At 39.7% G+C, this 23946-nt stretch overlaps 1 protein-coding gene across 2 annotated transcripts in view; it reads left to right on the forward strand.

The window, feature by feature from the left end:
- LOC117432061 (beta-catenin-interacting protein 1) overlaps window positions 1-22758 on the forward strand; it is a 28833-nt gene extending 6075 nt beyond the window's left edge. Inside the window, exons 2-5 of one of the 2 annotated variants that reach the window (XM_034053489.3) lie at window positions 3588-3650; window positions 4280-4394; window positions 5019-5109; window positions 20260-22758. In XM_034053489.3, the coding sequence (XP_033909380.1) occupies window positions 4299-4394; window positions 5019-5109; window positions 20260-20318 (246 nt within the window). In that variant the 5' untranslated portion in view covers window positions 3588-3650; window positions 4280-4298 and the 3' untranslated portion in view covers window positions 20319-22758. The remainder of the gene's footprint in view (window positions 1-3587; window positions 3651-4279; window positions 4395-5018; window positions 5110-20259) is intronic. The other variant, XM_034053488.3, reaches the window with a different exon arrangement.
- The last annotated feature ends 1188 nt before the right edge of the window (window positions 22759-23946 follow it).

Here is a 23946-nt window from a genome sequence, read left to right on the forward strand (position 1 = left end):
GAAGTAGATTTCTTCACCAAAGGAAAACGGTACAGCTAGCTTCTGTCTTTTGCGATGCAGAATGTATGCATTCCGAGTTTGTTTTGTGAGAGGTCCTGGGTTAGTGTCTCCTCTATTTGTAAAATGTGTTTTTCTGTGTTTTCGGTATGAAGCAGCTGGAGCCAGGGTCTGATTTCTGAAAGCTGTAATAAGGTTGCTGGCAGCAGGCTGACGTGGGGCTGTCGCAGGGGTCTCGTGGTTCTCAGAGTCTTGCTGCTGGGTTGGATCTTTGCTTATTGAGGAGTCCCACATTTCCATCCCCTTCGGTCATGATTTTTACATTTTGAATTTGTAGACATTTTAAAACGGTTTGTGTGAACTCTATGCCAAAACTTCTATGCATTATAAAATGGTTATATAGATAGGAAACTTAACATGGTGCAGTTATTCACACAGTGACTGAAGAGGATATACAGGACATTAACTAAGCCAAGTGTTTTCCACAGCCTGCAGTTTGTTTGGCCTAACATGTGCCTACACTGTGTGATGGCTAATCCTTGTCGAGTTTTACTAATAGAGAGATATGCAGTTATTTTGGGATAGTGGCAGTGTTGTGTGATGCACTGTTAAAAGCTATAAAACCACGCCTGTAGACGAGCCTGGCTGTTTTGTATAGTGGTTAAGACGCTCGCTTGCAGTGCGCGGGTTCGCCAGTTTGTGCCCAGCCTCCACCCTGTTACTCTGACACAGAACAAAATGACATCTAAAATCCCTTTTTATTTAACATTGCTGGCCAGCATAGATCCAGCTGGCTTGTGTTGTAAAGTAGTTTATTTGAATGTTCTCTCCCGCTGTAATGCTAGTGCGTTTGCAGCCTGGTCATTCATTTGGTAAGTGGTGGGCACTTTGCAATGAAAAGGGAGGTAACTACAGCTGAATAGGTTTTCAATTTCAGTGGGTTTCTAATTTGAGCCCATGGTTCATTATAAATTAATTATACCGTATGCGCTGACTTGGGTCTGGGGAAATTTGATTGCTAAATTGCAGTACATTACAAAGCATACAGTATCTTGCAGATCACAATTTTCCTTTCTCTTCACTCCTTCTACCAAAGAACTGTTTCTGACTGTGGGCTTTAATTACTTGCATTGCTACCATGAAGACCAAAGGCTTGTACAAAATCCATTAACTATAATCCTGTATATTAAACAGACTATTGTATAAGCTTAGAAAATCATGTGGATTATCCCAAATAGCAGAATCTGCTGAGTATCTTCATGCCTTAAAAAACAAGCATGGATTTCATCTTTCTTAAAGTACCTAGTTTCTCGTCTTAAAAGAAAGTCTTCCTACAAGGAATTGAACTCACAATAGCAATTCACATGTGCAGACTACGCTCCTTCAAGACAAGTGCAGCATGGAAAAAAGATCTAAGAATTCTCATTCCCTTTTTATCAATTCCAACACATTGATCAAGATTGCAATTAGCAATGTTCTGTTAAAATAAGCTTCTCACAGTGGCAACAGATTACTTCCATTGAAGTCACTGCTAGTCAATGAAATTGGCTTCAAATGAAAGCAGTTGAACAATCACAACAATGATGTCTCTAAAATCTAAATTCTAATTCCAATTCCTTCGAAGGGATTGGGAATTGATTTTAAAAAGGAATTGAAAAACAGGAATTGACCCTGACTCTGATGGCAGTACATATTAAATATGATTTGCAGGATTAATTTGATTTGCTCTATGTACAGCACTTATGATTTATAAGACTAAGATGTTATTTTATTCCAAAAAAAAAAAAAAAGCACAATGAATGAAAATGCTTATACTGCAGAAACCTTGATAAATGACTCATTTAGGTTCAGATACAGATTCTGGTTTTTGGAAGAATTGCTTTTGCCCTTTTGCCTCTCTACAGTATAAGAGCAGCCTGCAGTATTGGGTTGTTCTGTACTCTGAGCTGCAGCCTGCAGTATTGGGATGCTCTGTACTTGTCATAAAAGACCTCCTGCTTCTGGCATTTGCATAGTGGGAAGTGACTGCTTGCACCTTCATTCTAATTTAGATTGAAAGTGAGTCATTACTGAGAGTGAGGGAGGAACGAGGGCTGTGCACAAACTTGCATAAAACATTTATAGGCGCGTTTATATAGTTAACTGCTCCCAGTATTGTTCGGTGTGGGAGCTGGTTCTAAGTGAGTGTCCCACGGTCTGTTTCTCATTGCTGCTTCCTACAGCACTAAGCAATTCCAAATATACTGAAGTAGCACCTTAAACAAAAAAACATTTACTGACTGACATTTAAAAGCACTGCAATGCTATTGGTATTTCTTTAGCTGGATTGCTTTCAACCTTCACTCATCGCTACTGTGGATGAGTCTGTTTGTATTGGAATATAACACTGTCCTTGTAATTGCCTGGCTGCAAGTATTTGGGATTGTCTCCTGGTTTTATTTTGATCATTTTTAAATAGGAAACACGCACCCACAAACAGAAGGTCTCTTTCACATTTCCCACTACAGAAGGCAATGGATTAAATGTACTTCAATGTACAGAAGACTAACAGGTTGATGAGTCATGTGTTTGTTCCAGTATGCAGGGCACTTGTGTTTTCTGTGTGTGTGTGTGTGTGGAAATACTACTGTAGGGATGTCAGTATTTTAAACATTAATGCGCTTTCCAAGGTAAAACCTTGACAGTTTTTCTTGACCGTTTAACTAATGTTAATGATATGCATGTCAAATATAGAAATCAGCTTCAGTGTTTATACACGAAATCTTGAAGCATTAAAACTGTGTGTATTGTTTTCAGCATCGGGTGCCCTTATAAAGAGTATTCATTCCCATTGAGTGGAGTGGTTAATTCCTTCATTGTGTAAAAGTGCAGTTCTTGCCTGATTATTACTGCAGCAATTAAGGTAGTTCCTGTAGTGTATAGAATTAAACTGTTTGTTGATGGAATGCCTCAAAGCATACTCTATAATAAGCACTTCAGCACAAGGCTGTTCAGCTTGAAGGAGGCAGGGTAGCTTAATGATTCTGCAGAGTGGGACCCAGTCACTCTGCTTCCAAACTGAATATCAGTCATTGGCCTGATTTCTTGCAACACGAACATGCTTCCCCACCTTAATCAAACAGGTCACACATACCAAGATATTAATCTGGTAATACATTAAATATTAGTAACAGCAGATGATATAAGGTATCGCTTTTAGAAAAATCATTGAATCTCTTTAAAATAATTCAATCACCAGGTGGCACCATTCAAAGAATCAAGAGCATCAAAGACAAACCTGTGATGCCAAGGTCATATTAGCCACGCTGTTGTTAATACTGATACTTACTGTATAGTGTGCATTCAAATCATTTCTCCTCCATGCTTTCTGTGCATGGTTGCAACTAGCCTGGGTACCAGTGTGTGTGTGTATATATAAGCCAGTGTGGGTGGTAACCTATATGTTCCACCCCTGATACTGCAGTAGGTATTCTATCTAGATTGCATTTGATTAAGGCTCCAGTGCTGAAGTCTGAGTCTGTAGCTACAAAAGCTCTTTTCACAAAGGGAATTCAATGAAATCTGAGCCCTGGATTTCAAATCTGTTTCAGGTCAATTAACTCGAGCCAGTAATGTAGGAGAGAAGTGGATTCCAGTGTCCTGGAGTAATCCCAGTAGGTAGAGATGGTGTTTGTGTTCCTACAGTAACCTGCCTCATTGTTTCAGCTGCACAGAGGACCTTTGTTTACTCAGACACGTTCCCACTACAAAGTGTCACTGAGCCCTTCCTCGTCACTTTGGATGGAGACCTGATCTGAGAAAACAAAAGCATCATCTGTCAAAACTGACTTGATCATTTGACCTATTACATAGTCATGTTGCACTTTTAAAATATTCAGCATCTTAAAGCCCTTACTTATACACATTTTTTGTGTGACAATATCTGTTGATTTTTTCAAACTGATTGCGCAGTACAATAGATGGAAATAATACTCCCATTGCATACCAGTTTGAGCAGTGGCAGGTTTTATTAAGCTCTTAATTGGACACAGTTTATACCGTGGCAAATCAAGCTAGTATAAGACTTGGCAAGTCTCATTCCATTCCTGAGGCCGTTGTTTACAGATTGCATCATATATGGAGAAACAAACTGGCTTGCAAAAAATGTCTCCACGCCTCGTTGCACAGTACATGTCATGACTGGCTTGTGTTTTGAGGCTGTGCAGGTTATATAAAGCTCCGTCAGTAGAAGACAGCAGGAAGAGCCGTGGATTTGTCATCGTTCCTGTCCTTGCTGTTTCAGGGTAACAGGCACTGGGGTGATGAACAGCGACGCTGCCCCCGGGAAGACTCCCGAGGAGATGTACATCGAGCAGAAGGTGCGAGTCCTGCTCATGCTGAAGAAGATGGGATCCAACGTGAGTGTCTCTGTGCCTGGACAGCGCAGCTCTTTCATATGCAGAGCTTCAGTTTTCCGCTGTTTCATTTTGGAGTGCCCAGGGTACTGTAATGAAACGCTTGCCTTTTAGATATATCTACAGCTATGGCCAAAAGTTTTGCATCACCTAGGATTTTAGGATTGAGACATCATTTAAAAAGAACAAAACTTTATGAACATAATTTAGATCTTGTATTTAACATCATGTAGTCAAATAAACTACAAAATGATAGCACAAAAGGTTTCATTTGCCTTTATGAAGCAAAATTAGTTAATTCTATAGGGTGATGCATAACGTTTGGCCATGGCTGTATTTGTATTGAGCCGAAACTGGTTTGAGGCCACTTAACATAACTTGTGGTTTACTTCTGATCAGCTGCATTAAACACTGCCTGACTGTCTGTGCTGAGGCTGTTTTGGTCTATTGGCTATTTAAGATTATTCAGATTGATTCACCTGTGTGTCTCTAATCAGACGGCCACTGTTCAGTATATCTTAAAGAATCAACAGTAAACGATTATTTGTTACAGTATCTAAGGTAGTAACCGTGGATTTGAAACCAGTGCATACCTGATAGCAGTTGTCTGGATGTTTCCTCTGGTAGTTGACCCCAAGTGAAGAAGCCTTTCTGCGGAGCTACTCCGGAGTAGTTAACAGCCAGCTGAGTCAGCTTCCACAGCACCCCATCGACCAGGGTAAGCACTTCAGCACTCTCTTACCTCCAGGGTAAGCGCTTCAGCACTCTCCCATCTCCCCTGGTAAAAAACCGCACCACTTCTGCTCTTGCTTTCTTACTTGCTAACAAAGCTGCACAAAGCGATCGTTCTATTATTTAGATCACGCCTCTCCACAGCTGAGGGTCGTGAGTGTTGATTGAGGTCATTTACCATTCTAAGAGTGGCAGCTGTCACTCATAGTGGTAAATTATTATTATTATTATTATTTATTTCTTAGCAGACGCCCTTATCCAGGGCGACTTACAGTTGTTACAAGATATCACATTATACATTATTTCACATTATACAGATATCACATTATTTTTACATACAATTACCCATTTATACAGTTGGGTTTTTACTGGAGCAATCTAGGTAAAGTACCTTGCTCAAGGGTACAACAGCAGTGTCCCCCACTGGGGATTGAACCCACAACCCTCCGGTCAAGAGTCCAGAGCCCTAACCACTACTCCACACTGCTGCCCAGTCAACACCAGTGACCCTCACCTGATTTCTGTGGAACGATCAAGCCGAATAATCACGTGATCGGTTTGTGCAGCACTACTTGCTAACCGAAATGGTTAGGATCTGAATGGAAATGGAGGTTTTACAGTAGCACAGGTTTATAGCTGTACCGTTATAGCTGCAAACAGCGACCCACGTCCCACTTGAATATAGCTTTCAAATACAACTAACAACTAACAACATGCATGTGCATAGTATTAGTTATATAATATGGTATATGCATTGAGAAAACTATTAAAAAGCCAGAATAAAAAAATGTAGACTCTTCACAAATTCTTCAGCTAGAAAGGCCTGCAGTATTGGGATGTTCTGTACCCTGAGCTGCAGCCTGCATAGCTGCCAGCGTCTGCATCAATATTAATCTGGTTGCTACCATATGACGAAAATATGATAACAAGCCAAGCTTTAAGTTAGTCTACAGGGATATCCGTTCCTTTTGAAAATGGAAATACACCAAAAATGTAATCAGGTAGCCCAAGTTTGCATGAATATTGCTTTGAGGGTTTCCAAAATTCCAACAGCTTGCTGAGAGCTTTAGCTAGTTTGTCAAAGAATCTTTGGCACAGAGTGACAAGAACCAAAGCTGCATGTCCATTTAAAAATCTCTTGGCAAGTTATTGTATTGACAGATACAAAGTCAAAAAAGCCAAACAAACCCTTTGTAAGGCATTGTTTTGGTGCCATTTATTTTGTAAGTTATAGTAGGTGCTTTAATATTGAAATGAATGTCTGCATTGCCAAAATAAATCTAGTGATGGTATTTTCTCATGTACAGTAAGATCAAACCCGATAAGCATTTAATATTCCCACTTACCTGTTTACGCAATAAATGAGTGATCAAGCCAACCTTCTCAGCCCCAAGGCTGAACAGCATTATTACATTAGGAATCAGTTTGGGTGTGGGTTTTTGATTGCTGTTTTATTTTATATACAGCCAGATTCAGAATCATTATATCATTATCTCGATTAGGAGAAGATTACAAGACTGTAAACTTATGTCCTATTTTTTTTCTATGAAAAAAAAGTCAGGTTCAAAGGGTTCTTGTATTAATATCTTTGGTTTTATATTAATCTGTTACAGGGTATTTATTATTTTTTAATACAGGGATGGAAATAAGACTCCAGAGTCCAGGTTTTATTTCAAGCTTGATTAGCCACAGTGTTTAGGTAACCAGCACAGGTCTGTAGAAACCAGCCTGCTGAAAATAATCATAAATGTGTTACTTAGTGGAAGTCACCAGGGGGCGCTGTTTTCATAGAAATGATACGCAGAGCATTTGTTTATTTAGCAGACGCAGCTGTCACGCTGGGCCATGTGTGTCATTGCTGCTGCAGGAAGGTCATTGCTTGGATTAGCTTCTTTGATTGGGCAGATCTTATCAATAGTCTGCCAGATTTATTTTTCACTGTGAACAATTAATTTGAAATGCTTAATTATGCACTGAATCTTGGCAATCCAACCCTATGCAGCTTTCTTAGGGAAATGAACATAAATATTACGTTGTAAGCTTTGGAATTATGAACCCCAATTGCTCTGGGAATAGGGCAGTGAATGGGTTAATATTGAATGTTCATTGAATGTTCATTGTGTGGGGTACTGTAAGGCAGGATAACATTTCTGCAGCAAACAAGATTATCCTGCAGAAAGCAAGCCACAATAAGGCTTGCATTGTCTCAAACTGTCCCGAGATAATTCAACGTTACTTACAGCAGCTTAGTTCTATTTATTTAGAAATAAATGAGCAAGTTACTCAGTGCTTTACTTACAGCAGTTTCCATTCAGAACTGTACTTTATAAAAAATAAATGTGTATATATATTTTTTATTCCTTTTTTTTTTTTTTTTAGGGATAATTTCAGGGCTAAAGTAATCTGTTAAACCTGACAAGCTTAATTGTTTAAGCTATTCTTAATCTTGTGTAACAGCTTTCCGAGTCATTTTATAGATGTTATAGTATGACCAGTGTCTGAGTAGACAGGGAGTGTGTGCGTGTGACTCACAAGCCATTGCTTAAAACGAGCGCCTATGAAAACCACGGCTTTTCATAGGATTTCCTGGTTAGTCAGCAACACAGGACACATCTGGGCTTGATTACAAATGCAAACATCTTTATCCAAAAGAAGGCTATTGATGTATACGGATATCCAATTTCACCTTGTCTTCATATTTCATAATTAGTGCTTTGAGTCCGATGAGAGTTTTAACTGCCAGTTCTGCATTAACTGCTTCTATCATGAGATGAAAACAAATGGAGGGTTTTACAGGAACATCGAACAGCAGATTGCAAATCATGCCAGTATTCCGGTACCTGAGCTTGCATGTTATCCGATACAGTATAATAAATATATTAGAAATACATTTTTTGGAAGCTTATAGGTATGCAGTTCATTTTATACTTTCACCCTACCGGGAACAGGACAGTACTAGATTTGCAAACGTTATTAATGTAATCCTTTAGTTATGAAATAATGATTTAAACATGATCTCGCTAGCGTTATTGAGATTTCTAGAGACGCAATTAGACTGACACAGTGTTAATTTAATCTTTTTTTTTTTTTTTTTTTTTTTTTTAAAAGGCGGGGACCTGCATCAACTGATAACGAATGATCAGATAGGTAGCTTGGGGTTTTGCACTCACAAATCAGAAACTGCTGATCTTAAAACAGCTCAGTCGACAGAATGAGGTGCGATTTGCCACACATTTTCTTGCTTGCATTGCAATGCCTCCTGTCTATCAAGATTAATGATGACAAACTGGGGGAAATCTGCTTGATTTTAATGCAGATTTATTTTTGAAATTAGAAAAGTGTGCATCGTCTTTCTTAATGCTGCTGTACACACGGTAATCATGTGAGTGGAAAATCCTTCTACCTTCCCAACCTGATCCTTCAAACTCATTAGACCTTCTTGGCAGCAGAAGTCTCCCCCTTGGCTCTGTTCTTGACTTCTGTTTCTACATAATCTAGTCACAGATAAATGGACTCAAGATATTGTCTAAATGTGTGATTTATTGGGCATAGTGTTTTCACTTGCACTCTTAAGCCCGCCGCACGCAGCCCGACTCAAGCCATCCCGACTCCTCTCATCTGAGTTTGCACAGATTCTGTGATCAGTTGTGCTCAGTTTTGGTTTGATGTCACAATTGAGTTTTTCCCGACTGGGTGTCGCACACTGCTAAGACTGAATTAGACTGACAACTAGATCTTGGTGATTACTATGTATGCAAATGTAATTAACACTGCCCTGTACACATTTTTGCATTAACTTAGCCCAACATAGCGACCCTCATATTATGCATGGCATCGTATGCTGATTAGACAGCAGAGACAGCGCCGCGAGGCAACCAAAAAGAAGCGCTTAGCCTATTAATTTAGCTATTGACCATTTACACCGTGCCAACGTTTCAGACAGCGTTTGACTTTTGTATAGTTTGTCTACTACACTTTAGCCTGTGGTAAATAAAATCCAACCTGTTAATTCAGCGTGTGGATCTAGGGGCTTGTGATTTATGACCTATTGGAGATTACTTACATTTTAGCGCAACAAGAAAATATAGGCTGCCAGTAGATTTGATAATAAAAAGGTAAATTGATCATTTACCTTTGATTAGTAAACACCTAAAAAAAACTATTCAATTGTGCACATATTTGGTATTTTTGAAGTCGGAACACTCAATTCAAGACTAATGTATTTTTACCTGTGGAACTAAAGCTGTCAGGTTCACAGGTCCAAATACTAAGTCAAATCACAAGCCACGTCACTTTAACCTGCTTCACCATTGGTTGACACCCTTATGACTAATCGGTCTCAGTCAGTTTTGGTCTGCAACCGCCGCACACAGACAGACTGATCACATCTGAACGAAACTGCGACTGAAAAAGATGCTGCATTGGGGCACCTTAATGCAAGGTGCTGTTAGTGATACTGTGGTCCTCTTCTGTCGACCTCCAGAGCAGGAATCTCGTCCCCTTCAATGCACCGTGGGTATGCTGCACAAACATAACTGTATGTATCAAGCAGTGCCATCGCATTGGGTTGCAGAACAAAATGTGAGGCTCTAACTGGAGATTACAAGAACAAAGACATTCTTAACAGAATACAGAGCAGCCATTGTTTGCAGAGGCTCCCAGTATGAAACAGGATGCAGTGATGGAGTACAGTACTGATAATAATGTAGCCTGAATGCTGCTTTGTTTTTGTTCCTTAAAGTTACAATCACTGTAAAATTATTAGAGTGCAGACCTTGGACTCGACCTAGCTGAAAAGAAATTTGGGGCAGCCAACACCAGTGACCATGCTATGATAAGTCAAACACAGCTTGGAAGTCCGTCATCTGGATCCAGATTCTGTTTCATGCTTTGTGTTTTTCATTAGAAAACATTACCTGTCAGATATAGGACACGGCTTGCATAAGCAGCATGCTTGTTGAAAAGCCTATAAAGTCCTCATTTGCATTTGAGATATTTTTAATTGGCTGATTAGCATACCTGCAGATGTTAAATGAATTGCAATACATTTTTAATCTCAGCGGTAAGATGTTGGTGTGATCGGCATATTCCATATTAAACGGTAGGTTTAGTATTTTTTGTCTTTTAAAAGTGCTACATTGTGTACCCCTGTATATTTAAATGTTGTATGCATAAGATGGTTTCTGACTCCTCTAGTGAGGTATAGCTATTGATTAGTACTCATTGTAAAGGTGAGGGAAGGACAGCCTTTTCTGTTTCGAAATCAACAGAGTTATTTAATATCTGTCGATTTTTTTAAAATACTTCTTAAAGGGAGTAACAGCACACCCATACTGGGAATGTTTGTAATCAATCATCATAAGATGCTCTCCGTCACTTTTCATTTAGCATTTAAAATCCCCAAAGATTAACTTCTGCAGTAAAAGATAACTAAACATGTAATTGATTTTAAACCTCTTTCTGAATTCAACAGTCTTTCTGCTTTACATTTAACAGAGAATATGTTACCTGAAGTTTGTTTTGAAGAAATCTTTCACAGATTCCGTCTTTGTATCCTAGTTTGCAGTCACAAATTACATTCAGCTAGTTTTAATTGCTCACTTGCATACTGTGTATGTAATGCGTTGTGGGATAAATATGTTCTGCACATTAGAATGCCGTGCTAATATGTTAGTTTAACTATGCATATAAAGCCATCTTTTAAAAAGAATAAATGAACATCTTGGATCGTGAAAATTAGCTTTGGGAAGTGGAAAGAAATTGAACAAAGAAACATTATGCAAGAGTGTGTATTACATGATCTAATATCCCAATGTTCATGTAATACAGGCTAACTTCACTATAACGAACCCTTCTTATAACGAACACCTGTTTATAACGATCCCAACAGCAAGAACCGATTTTTTCAATGCAAATTAGCCCTATTAGAACGATCACGTACAGGATCGACCCGGATACAACGATCTCTGTACTGACTGACGCTGAACTTCTTCAGCGTCAAGTGTGTTAGTCTCTCAGTGAAAACAAACACCATGGTTGACTAATTCAAAGATGACCTATTGTTGTACGAATCATGCATGACGAATGCAATTGTTGCCTGTCCGTCATCTTCACACAAACTGCAACCAGGCAATGGGCGTGAGGAGCAATCTACGCTGGATAGTTTTTTCAAGAGAAAGGACACGTAATTACTGTATTCAGCATGTAAGTGTACATTCTTTCCTTTTTCTTTACTGTTTTCTTTTAAACATACCTGTAGCAGGGCAATTGTCCTGCACAGGGGGAAATTAGTGTTGGTCTAATTTATATGTGGAAACGGGTTTGTTTTGTGTGCTTTTTGGTGTTTTCGCCACCCTCCAGTTTGAACCCCGGTGCAGCTGATCTTGATCAGACAGTATAACTATCTTACTGAGTGAGAGGCAGCGGTTGAAGGGTTTCCATGGCGACGCTAATCACCGTAGCCCAATCATGTCTCCCATGGTTCGGAGCAGCAGCACGGCTAAGAAAGACGAGCAGCACCTCATTAACAAGGCAGGAGCGAAGCTGGCGTGGTAATTATCAGCTGATGGTGGGAGACGTTTCATTTTCACCTTCTTTCTTTTCTTTTAGACTTGCTTTTCTGCTGCCTGGTAATAATTCGCTTTCTACGTTCAGCCAACAAGTTTTGCTGTGTGGGTATTTTTTTATTTATTTTTTAGGTTTGTTTTTTCTCTTTCTCTCAGCCACGGCCTAAACAAGCTTCAAAGTGAATACTGATTAGACTATTAGACTCTCTGCAATGCCCCAGTCTGCTTGACACAAGTGCAGGACAGCCTCAGAATGCATATTGTATTTGCAAGTAAAAAAAATCATACAAAGCCCTGCAGGTGACCATAGTCATTCGGGGATTTGCATCGACTCAAGCTGAAAAAACATTTGTCTGGAAATGTATTTCACTGTCTGTGTCTGGAGGTGATTAAGCATTGCAGTTCTTGGGCTTATCTATTTGGGTAGGATTAAGTTAACTCATTTTTGCAAAATGCTTCTTATGGGTGCTGGATACTGTCTGGAGCGCACCTTAGAGGCATCAACATGTTCAAATCAAGGTATTACTGTACCTTGGATGCAGTGCTGCACAAAATGATTATTGGGATAAGCTCTCTAAAAGCTAGGGCCATTGGTGTTGACTGGGCTAATTTACCATTTCAGGTGAAACCTGATAGGGTCCTCCTTGGCTTACAAAGCGCACACCCGAATATCTGCATAAGAGGGTATTGAAGAAGGTAATCCCTTTTGCATTGAATTAAAGGAGCTCTTCAGTGCTTCTCTGCCATCTTTTCTCATGTGCAGAGTGATTGTCACACAAATCGATGTTCTCATTCTCAAGTTGTAAACAGCTCATCCCTTTGTTGGTTCTAGGTTAAAATGGCACACTGTTCATACACCTCACAGAGCATGTTTTCACTTTCAACACTTCATGTCCTGTTTTTTTACTTGGCTGAGCAAAGCGTACACCCCAGACATGCTCACCTCAAAGTGTAAGCTGCTGGTTTGGCAACGTCTCTAATCAAGCTTGCTGTTTATTTAAATGAATCAAATACAAGTGCAATCGACGTGTTGGAAATTAGTGCTTAATTATAACCAGCAAAGCAAAAAATGCAGAAGCAGTTTTTTTTAATACTGATCTGAGTTTTTACAGTGCGTTTTCCCCCATGTTACATGATCTGATGCCTCAACATTCTCCTCTATTGATCCCACATGGCATCTATGGATGAGATGTAAACCAAGCTCTCCTGGTGTAGTGAAGACTAGAGATATTGATCCAGGTTCTCCAGACATACAATACAATACATTCTTCCTAAGAGCTTCACTTTGTTCCCAAACACACACTCCCACAGAAACAGAGATGAAAGAACAAGGGACAGCCTTGTATTAACATTGTCTGCTGATAATCCGAAGGATACGTTGACTTCCGTCATTGCCTTGTGGAAGAGACTGATGCACGTTTTGAAAAGAAGCACTTATAGGTGACACTGGAAAAGTAATTTAACGATGGCAGGTTCGAAAGGTTAGTTTATTGTGCAGTACTAGTCGTACAGCCAGCCTCACTTTATCCCTGATGACCGAGCAGAAACTTGCTGTGTCATGTTCTTCAGTGTACACAGAGCTTTGATTACCCATGCCAGATTGGGATTTAAACCTGATCCCCATAGATCATGTATGTATGGTCCTTATCCTGGACCAACTGAGAACTTATGAAAATTTCTAAAAACCCTTTTCTTTCGCATCCTCATTGTTTTTCATTTACATCATTGGTGCTTTTGTTTTATTTATGTTACCAGGGAAGACCCAAGTGGCAATTAAGCCTCATTTAAAGAGGATCAGATTTAATAGAAAACAAGAGATGAATGCAGGAATAAAGCTGTTTTATAACAGGTCGGGAGATCCAGTGTATACAAACGTTGACGGATGCATCCAGACACGATAAGAAATCATCAAGGAAATGTATCTCTTTACTAATCCTCGCTAATGTGTCTGTAAACAGAGTGCTGTATGAAGATGGCAATAAATCTTGCTTGTTTGCCAGTTTTGCAGTAGACACATCAGTTTTTCTGTTGTCTACGATAGCTGTGCTCCCCTTTCAGTTGCTATATTTTAAAAATAAAACGTCAGACTCTGCATTTACTCCTTATTGGCTACACATCAGTACGTTCCAGTAACAAAACTTTCAACTAGAGCGAGAGGCGACTGAGTTTATAGACTGTGGTTTAGTTACCAAATTGTGGAATTAATCAATTTAAAAGTATGTGTTCCTGTATCTCATTTTAAAATGAATACACATCATGTTCTGACACTTAATATAAATAGCTGCCCCTGCTTCCAAGCTCATGATGGTGTGTGACTGTCAATCAGAAGATAGGCTCTGAATTGCGCTTCCCAAGTTGATCTCGCTCACCTAAAAAACTGGATTAAGCTTCAAACACTTAATTGCGTTTGGGCATTAGGAAGCAGCTCTGTGGACTTTGAGTACAAAGCATCAGGGGCCTGAACCATCAGTCAAATTGAATGAGAGATCTGTCCAGTACAGTAACACAGTTAACTGGGAGCTTTTGCATTTCGTCATTGCCAAATCGCTTTCTCAATGACTTCAGTGTAAAGCTGATGCCACTAGCTGCATGGATGGAAATAAGACTCCCATCGTATAACATTTTGATCCATTCCTGTTTTAATAAGACACACCTCAGCTTGTTACCTACACGCTGTGGCTAATCAAGCTCGTAGTAAACATGGAACTGCTATGCAATAGGAGTCTTATTTCCATCCCTGAGCTGCTTTAGAGGCTGTGTCACCAAGGTGCTAGCAGCCCTCACATCCTCCAGTTGAAATAGTTAAAATTGAGTTGTGGAAAACAGCGGGATAGTACAGTAGCAGTGCTTGAGCTGGTACAAGCGTTAAAGTAGAATCATTCTGGCAATAAGCAGATACTATGTTGTTTATTATCTCTGTTTGATAGCGTAGTCTTGTAATGTAGGAATCTGGGGGCCTTTTGTGTTTCAGGTTTTATGCAGAAGGCGTGTTTTTACCCAGACTAACAAGTAGAGGTGCTCTGATCTCTGTGAACCAGAGGTCTCGCATATGCTTGCTGTTAGGTGGGTGTAATCAGATTTGATAAAAGGCATATGTTGTTTTTTATATATTTAACTGAGCTAATTAGAATTGTGAATCTTTAATGAGAGAGATGTGTGAAGCAGCACTTCCATTTGTTTGTTTTTGTTTGGTACTAATTGTTTAGAAAGACGTTAGAAAATCACAAAAAAATAAGTGAGATGCTACAGTTAGCTAATCCTTAAAGATAAAGGGGCTGTAACGCTCATGTAAACTGTTAACATTTTAAAAACTTCTCGCTTTTAATTAGTATTAAAAAAAGTAATTGGGACATATATATTGAGACATATGGAAGCCGCAAATGCATGATAACCTCTATGAGGATGTCATTGTTTCCCTTACAAAGCAATGGGGAAAAAAATACAGATTTCTGTCAAACTATTTTTTTTTTTATCGAAAAATTGCATCTTGCAGCACATGGCCCAGGAAAAACTACATCATTGGACTTGCATGTCTATGTGTGAGAGGTGGTGTGATAGGAATGAAAGAAATAACACCTAATGCTGTAAGTGTCAAGTTTTATCAGCTAGTCATTCTACAGCAGCACGGACAGCCAGCTGAAAAGCTTTTTACAGCTCTGTAACGTGTAGCCTAATTTTAGATACAAAAATATGAAGAACTATGTATAAACAACCTTGGCATGTAGGAAAGGCAGGGGATGTTGAAAACCACAATGCACACAGCCTGCTCGTCCTGCTAGCCCATAGCCAAGTAGTGAGGAACAGACAACAAATAATTACTCCCGTTCAGTGCTGCCCTTTGACTTCACAACTGTGCTCTCGCCTCTGGGAGTCAGGAGTCTTTTAATAGATCTGCTCTGACTACCACAGAACTGAAAGAACTCTGCATGTGCGCAGTGTAGAAGCGAACGTGTCCATGGCTACAGTGTATAAGGAAGCTGTACAATTCAATGAAATGCCTAAAAGGAAAATGTTAACCCGATTTTCTGGGAAGACTTCAATTTGTGTGTTTTTTTTATTTCAGGATGTTTCTGAGAAAAAGCCTTTCTATGCTGCGGAATATAATTTTTCTGCGGTTTAGCCATGTTTAGCTTTTAGAGTTGCGACACGCAGGTTAATGCTGCAGGTGAAGACCCTTCATGACCATGCCCTGCCCTGCAGTAAGAGGGTCACGCTGGTGCTGATATTCTGTACTCGAAAGGAGGCTGGTAATTCTGTAAACCCAGTCCAGCCTATGTGATGCTGTACAGCGTATGTATCCTGGGGAGGTCTGCAAACACACGACTCGAGAGGAAAGGGCAGAGCTAAATACATTTATTCAGGAGAAATGTTTTAAAGAAATATCAGGGCTTGATTTAGAAAGGTTAAAAAAAATAGTCTTGTTTTTAAACTCTGTCACACCCCCATGTGGATTCCAGCAGAATCAAAAAGAAAACATTGTGTAAACTTAACAAAGATAGAAACCCTACCAGCTGCTGGTTCTAAGGGTTTAGCAGTCATCCAGTTGATGATGTAATCTGATTTGCAGCCGTTGCTAGGCGACACTGCTCAGTGTTCTGGCTGGGGGGATATTTAAGGCCCGAGCTGCTTGGAGAGAGGTTAATGTTGTGGAGTGCAGAAGAACACTCCAGTGGTTTTTCCTAAAGGTGGGGCAGGGGGCATATCAGAGAGACAGGCTGTTGAGTTCTAGTTAATTGGTTTAATTTATTCTAGTCGTCTTGACTCGTTGAATGTGACCTGGGCAGCGCTGTATATATCAGTGGCATGTATCTTGGGTATGCAAGTTTCTGTTCCTTATGAAATAGGGATTTAAAGTTTGAATATAAAGGTTTCTAATATTGTAAGACGATTGATATCCTCCGTAATTTTAAACACTCAATAATAATCTCTGAAGGAAAAAGTATACAAATCTAAGTCAAGGACTTTTGGAATATGTTTTTTCATACAAATCCAGAAAAGAAAGAGGTGCAGTACCTAAAGTAGGCTTTAAGAGCTTTCCTGGACGGCCCATGGGTGCATTGAAACCGATCACAGAGGTTAGGAACGCCCTCAAACATACCAGAAGGGCATGCTGCTTCTTGCAGCCCCGCTTCCCAGGAATCAACACCCTAGCGACATAAGCTCTTCTAACACTGCGGCTGTGGTGACGTGGCAGGGGAACAGGACATTGCAAATCTGGCTCGACTGTAGTGGTGACATCATATTGCCATGGCATCTGCTTCCATCTGCTACCCTACAGCTATCCTTTACTGCCTTGCAGTGCTGTGACTGGCTCTGGCAGACTCATCTATCATTTATCTCAATGAGCTAATCCTGGCACTGCTGGTAGAGTAGCAGCTACCAGCCACTAGTCATCCAGCCTGCAGTACATTCCAAACCTCCTGTGTTATGTTATACAGCCTAAGTTTAGTGCATTGCAGAGTTCACAGAGGCTTTGTGAGAATGGTCCCTCACTGTAGTTACATCATTTTGTCCATCTGGTGGTGCTGTTTGCTATGTTAACAAAATAAATAAATACATTGCATTTGCAACAGTTGAGCACCGGGAGGTACTGTGTACTCCAGAAGAGTACATGTTAATAGAAATGATGAGATGCAAGCGCACACCTGTCAGTTCTGAGAAATTGAATTTCCTGTACGTTCTCCTCTTCATCGTCATCCTCAGAACTTCGTCGCCTGGCTCGGATCGAGGTGGCCTGTCATATCTAGTTAATAGCGTGCCCTCTGCTGGGAAGAGCATGGAAGGTGGAAGTCCACATGAAAGGGATGCGCAGCCAAGATCTTAAACTGTACCCTCTTGATGCTGATTATTGTACCGTGGTTATTAGGTCGGCATGAAACCTTTATGGAAAAGTCCTCATTATTTGTGTTTGATGTTGAGCAGATTGCTAATTCGCCGTGTCTGTCTTTATCACGGTGCCATGTGGTGTACAGCTTGAAGAGGAAAGTGGCAGAAGGCACACCCTGGTGATCAATGTTTAATCAGGACAGTGTCCTACTTTTGCTTTTCCTGCTCCAGTTAAATTCATCAAGGTGTTCGGTTTCTATGATTATTGTCTGCTCTAGCTGGGGAGAAGTGTTTCTGTATGGGGACCCTGCTTGCAAACATTATGTAACGAAACTTGTTCGGAAAATGAATGGAATGGAAAGTATACAAGCTTGCACCTGATTCTCCTACTAATTTTGGTAATTGCACAGGAGACTACAAAGATCAGATCCTTATAATTGCACTCTCCATTAAATTCATAAACACATTCATATCTGTAAGATTGTATACATCAACAAGAGCATATCCCTACGATTTATGACTGATGTGAAAATAATGAATTTTGTATTTTATTAAACCTGTCTATATAATATTATTATTATTAATATTATTATTATTATTATTATTATTATTATTATTATTATTATTATTCCATTTGCGATTTCTTCTATAATCCCATAAACCAGAAATGCTACTGTGTACATATGCATTATAACAAATATTAATTTAACTTGATTTCCATTTAAACAGGGGTCTCGTTTTCTTTACTTTAACTCAATTTGCTAGATTACTGTAGAATTCACTTTGAGGTTCTTGCTACTGTATTCAGACTTATTTGAAATTATCTGACTGGTTATGGCAAATGCCTTTCTATAGAGTTTAAACCAATTGCATTCTTTTTTTGCTACATAAAACATAACTGACTGTGTGTCTTGAAGCGTTTTTAATAGACAGAGGTAGTTTCATTCTGTTTGGAGGAGAATTCCATACTTCATGCTTGGAAACATCAATTTAGATTTAGACTTTTCGGGTCAGGGGTTCAGGTCATGTAAACCTGTTCAGTGGAGAATGTCCTTGCTTGCAAAGCAATACATCAAGGAGCTGCCGTGAATCCAGGCTGATGGAGCAGGCGTCTTTCTTTCTGCTTCAGAGAAACCAAAACTGTGTGATTTTACAATAATTCTGTTTTTTGACAAAAGGTTTCTAGCAGTGTCTTGTGTATCTCTGCATTTACACACACCGTCATGAGGGGGATGGATAACAAAGTGCAAGTGTCACTGCATTTTCTGTAGCATTGCACATTAATATTGACGAATTTACACATTTGTGCCCCGTTCGTGAAAAGAACCAGAACTGCGAGAAGTGCTGGCATGTTAAGATCTGTTTCGATCGGGGGCTGCAAATGAGAAAATTTAATTTTCTTCTAAACGGTTTAGTATCTCTGCATCTGCACGCAGTACACTGCCTTAATGTAAATTGAGTATGGCTTCTGTTTATCACACAGCCTCCCTGCTCCCGCCCACCTCAATTCTTACCACGGTTTCAGGCACGCTGTGTATTCTGTGACCTTTCGGTGGGTCATGCATTTCATGATGAGCGCAGTTCAAAAGGCCATTCTGCAGAAGCCAGTTTAATTTGAGACGCAATTGCAATTTCCTTTCCACCCCGAAACTAAATTAACACAGTATATGTTTTCATATTTGGCTTAAGTGAACTTATAACATTTGAAAAAAAGGTGCAAGTACGAACGTGTGTTTTTCATTCTTGCAACGCAATTGACAAGTAATATTTCTGCAGTACTGTACTGTTAATTCAGTTATTCCTAACATAGTTTATCTAATGAATTGTGTATGAGGAGTCAGGGAATAACCAGCCTGGAAAGACTGGTTCAAAACATTAATTGAATGTCCTTTTTCTTTTATGGCTTAATTTCCGAACCACGGTAATATCTCATTCAAGCAGAAGAGATGTACAAGGCAAGAGAGTGAAACTTATCAAGCACTGTTGACAGCTAATCAATAGGTGGAAAAGGCTGACCTGGTGAAATCAGGCTGCTTAAGAGAAGCCGCTTTACATACAGTGGCATGAAACCTTTGGAGTGGCTTTGCTGTTGCAATCACTCCATTGCAGGGAATAGTAAACAGCATTGTGAGAAGTAGTTAAACAGAACTAAGAAACATGGGAACAATACCTGCTGTGGGTGGGGATGCATTTAGTGTTTTTGCACTTTTACCACATTTTGTCCCATGGTTATACTATGCATTGGTTTACCCTGGTTTGCTATACCACTCTGTATTTTACAGTGCTTACCTATGCTTTTCACTGTGCTTTATTACACTACAATTACAAGACCGTCCTGTCTGCAAACCTGTGTAACACAGGACACTTGGCAATAGCGCATAAAGCAAATACTCATTAAGCTGAAAAAAAAAAAAAAAAAAACATGTCTGGAAATGTTAAAGCTGTTATCGGATTGTAGTTATATTTTCTTTGTCGGTAACAGCCCAATTGAATTAGGGTTTAGAAACTAATCGGCAAATGCTGAAGCGTTTGTCAGATGTGATTGTGAGATATTTATCTTGAAAATTGCTTCTGTTCACTCTCTCTACTTTCCTTAGTAATGCTGTAATCTGCGCTTGTTATTTTGCGTTCGACAAAGTTGGGAGCTTAGCTCCTTTGCACACTTGTTACTGATAAGCTGGACCTCTGCACACAATCGGCTCGGTAACTCGGCGATGGATAATGTACCAATCTCTCTCCTGCAGGTGCTGAGGACGTGGTGATGGCTTTCTCCAGATCTGAAACGGAGGACCGGAGGCAGTGAGTCACAGCGACGAAGCTTGACAGCACCATCGCTGCAGAGGGGCGGGGCCAGCCGGGGGGGGGAGGAGGATTCCAGAGCACAAACCAATCACTCACCTTCCCCCTCCATGACTTCCTGAACAGTGACGTCACAGCCATCTGTCTGCGATGGGCAGGCTTCTGCAGGACAAGTGAACGGACTAACCTGTTTTTTGTTTTGCTTTTTTTGCTTTTGTTATTGGCTGAAGGGAACAAATCCCTGCAATTCCGTTTGACTGTAATATTTATTTTTTTTGTTTGGTGGGTCGATGGGTGGAAGGACTGTGAAAGTTGTGTGTGAGATCCTGAACACAAAAAAGCACCTCTCCCTTTCCTCCCCATGCCATACATGTCTGTGCTTCTCTGATCCCAGTTGCATTCTTTGCATTTTTGTTCAAGGATTTGGTTAAAGGAACTGGGCTAGGTTTGATGCTGATGGTGTGTTTTTGTTTGTTTTTTTATATGTATTTTTTTAAAAAAAGCTGTGCTTGACAACATAATTCAGTTTAACTCAAAACATCACACTAGAAGAGATTAATACCTGTGCCGCTGTCTTTTTAAGATTGCTGTGTATTGTATAATTATTAAATCTATTGTACAGAAAAAAAATATGGAAAATGAATGAAGTGGTCCGTGCCATGCTGATGTGTTTTAGCCTTGCAGGATTGAAACAGAGCAACCTCAAACTGAGGAGTTGTCTACGTGGTCTAATTTATTATAATCTTTTTTTTTATTTTACTGTTCTATGATAGCAGTTTTTCCATACGCAGTTGCGAAAGAAATGCAAGCAATTAACTAAATAGGACATACATAACTGAAGCAGTGTTGGGGAACCTAGTTCTGAAACAAATATGCAATACAAACTGGTTACTGTAGCTGTGATTGTTTAACTCTTAAAGCATACGCTGCTCATTGAAACTCACCTTACGGAATGTTTCTTACAGAACATTCTTAGATTGATTTTTAACCCTGTTGTGTCCAGGAGACTCAATTTCCCTACATGGCAATTATTATAATGTGTGAATGCTAATATCCTGTGAGTTTTAAGCATCCCTTGCAAGTATCACGCCCTTATATAACTACAGATCAGTGTTAGATCTATTTTTAAAACCCAGCCTTCAGAAGAGATCTCTTTTTATATTAAAGCAAACTTGTGATTTTGTACGTGCAGTGAATAAGCTTGCTGTTTAACTGGAACGTTATCTTTTAAGCTTCTTAGAAATATTACCCAATTAATGCTTCTTATTTAATGCGTTTTATTTTTTGTTTTGTTATTTTCTGTACTCTCCACATTTCTATTTCACTTTTAAATATGGGCAACTTTTAATGTTCTAAAAAGTACATGCCTAGTTTGCTGTTTACATTATGGGCCTGTCTTAAACAGCATTGTCTTTATTCATTGAATTGTGGATTTCCATATCCAGTAGTTTTGGCCAATAATTAATCTGTGCTCTAGAAGCGGAATGCCGTCTGAACTGGAGCTTTTAAAAGGCACTGGAACTCAAATAGAATCAGCTGCCAGAACACCTGATAGTAAAAGTATCTGATGCCAATTCTGATCACATTTTACTGTTTTCATTTTTGTATTGATTTGCTATGCATTGTTGTATTTTTTTTTTAATCACTTTTTAACAGAACTTCAAGTTTTAAAACATGTACCTGTATTTCTAGTCCTGCATTGGCTGTACAATTGTCGAAATGTCTGTTTTTGATTGAGCTATGTAATTTCTCTATGATCCCTTAGCCTCACTTTCAGATATTCGGTTTGGAATGGGTGGTAATAGTCCTAGGGGCAGATGCCAAAAGCATCTTTGCAGAAAAGGTATTGTTTTATTAGGTGTGGCTGGCTGCTGAGAATGAAGCCATGCTTCTATCTGGGATAAAGGCTTCCAACACTATACTGCTACATTAGCCCATGATCATTAATATTTTAATACAATTGGCTTTGATCACTCCATGTGTTCGGTTATTGAATCCTTTCCATCTTAATGCATTAAATAACTTTTTCTAGTGACAAGATGACAGAATCAAGTGAGAAGCCGTCCCTACCCCTTGATTTGTAGGGATGCCAGAAGCCGTCCCTACCCCTTGATTTGTAGGGATGCCAGAAGCCGTCCCTACCCCTTGATTTGTAGGGATGCCAGAAGCCGTCTCTACCCCTTGATTGGTAGGGATGCCAGAAGCCGTCCCTACCCCTTGATTTGTAGGGATGCCAGAAGCCGTCTCTGCCCCTTGATTGGTAGGGATGGCAGAAGCCATCATTTGGTTTGATTCCCATGTGGAGAGATGGAGTTGACTTCAGTGTTAGCATGCTAGGATGGAAAGGTTTGAAACTGGTCGCCACATGGAAAAGGGCAATGTTTTTTGTTTGTTTTTGCCAGTTATTTTATCACTGACATTAAAGGGAGGAACAGAAAATGGAAGTATTGCTTCTGACCTTTTGTTTTGCATCTTGACAGACAAATTGCAGTAACCTTTCTAGCTACATTACCCTCTATACAGTAACGGTGGTCTTGAAACCTGTACCTGTGTAAAACATGACATCATCTGAAATACCGATGTATTAGTAAGTGAAGTCACTACAATATACTACAATGCGCTCCACATCTCTGCCCTTGTGATACATAATTAATCTTTATTTTAAAGTCATTTTATTTTAGATTTTGGAAGTTTGTAAAATGCCAATGTCTTTAAAAACCTTTGGGGACCACTGATAGTGGTGATACTTCAGTTTTGATACCCACATGTCCACTGGAAAAACACTAACTTTATAAACCTAATGAAATGTGGCTGAAGTGAGGGGGAAGGGGATGTGTATGGTCTGGAGGCTAGAGCAGTGGACTGTGAGGCAGCTAAATCGAACCTCCGCTAAGCCATGTGACCTTGAGCATCAGTCTGTCAAGCTGGGAAATTGGGTGCAAGCACCAGGCACATTATTACACTGAAGAAGAAAATTGATGCTTTCAGGACATGACAACTGCTGTTCTGGTGTTCTGTATATATATATATTTTAATCAACTCCTTTTAAAGCCTGCTACATGTTTTCATAATGTGCCTGCATGAATTCCTGGGAGTCCTCATGCTGAAATGCATTCTCTACCCTGTCATGAATTCCTTTTCCATTAGTCCTGTTCTGACCCAGAACCTCCCTCCCTCCCTCTGCTCGCCTGTCTGCCCTGCTGTCAGATTCTGCTGCATTCCCTCAGCCTTTTTGAGAACAAAAAGAAATCCTTTGCATTGGGAACAGGAGCCAGGCCCCTTCTCAAAGCACGTTACCGCTCAGAGGTCAGAGATTTTAACGATGTGGCAGTGCATGTCAGGAAGGAGAGGATGCTACTTTTACGGGTTTAGACTGCACGCTGTTTTTAATTCAGTTGCTTGCTTTGTTTTAGTTGTGCTCCTTGTTCTGCATTACAAAGATTATTGTTTTAACTAAACAACTGAACTCTCTAATAATAGCAGCAGTGCAGCCAGTCATTGAGTTTATTCATGAGTGCTTTGGATAAGTAATTTGGCACAGGTGGGATTTATCAAATAGAACTATTGCTAGAAACAGGTTTTTGTTTTTAACTGACTCCCCTCATTTGCATTCTAAGAACGACACTACATGA

Source organism: Acipenser ruthenus, chromosome 27 (assembly GCF_902713425.1).
Source record: "Acipenser ruthenus chromosome 27, fAciRut3.2 maternal haplotype, whole genome shotgun sequence".
NCBI classification, from domain to species: Eukaryota; Metazoa; Chordata; class Actinopteri; order Acipenseriformes; family Acipenseridae; genus Acipenser; species Acipenser ruthenus.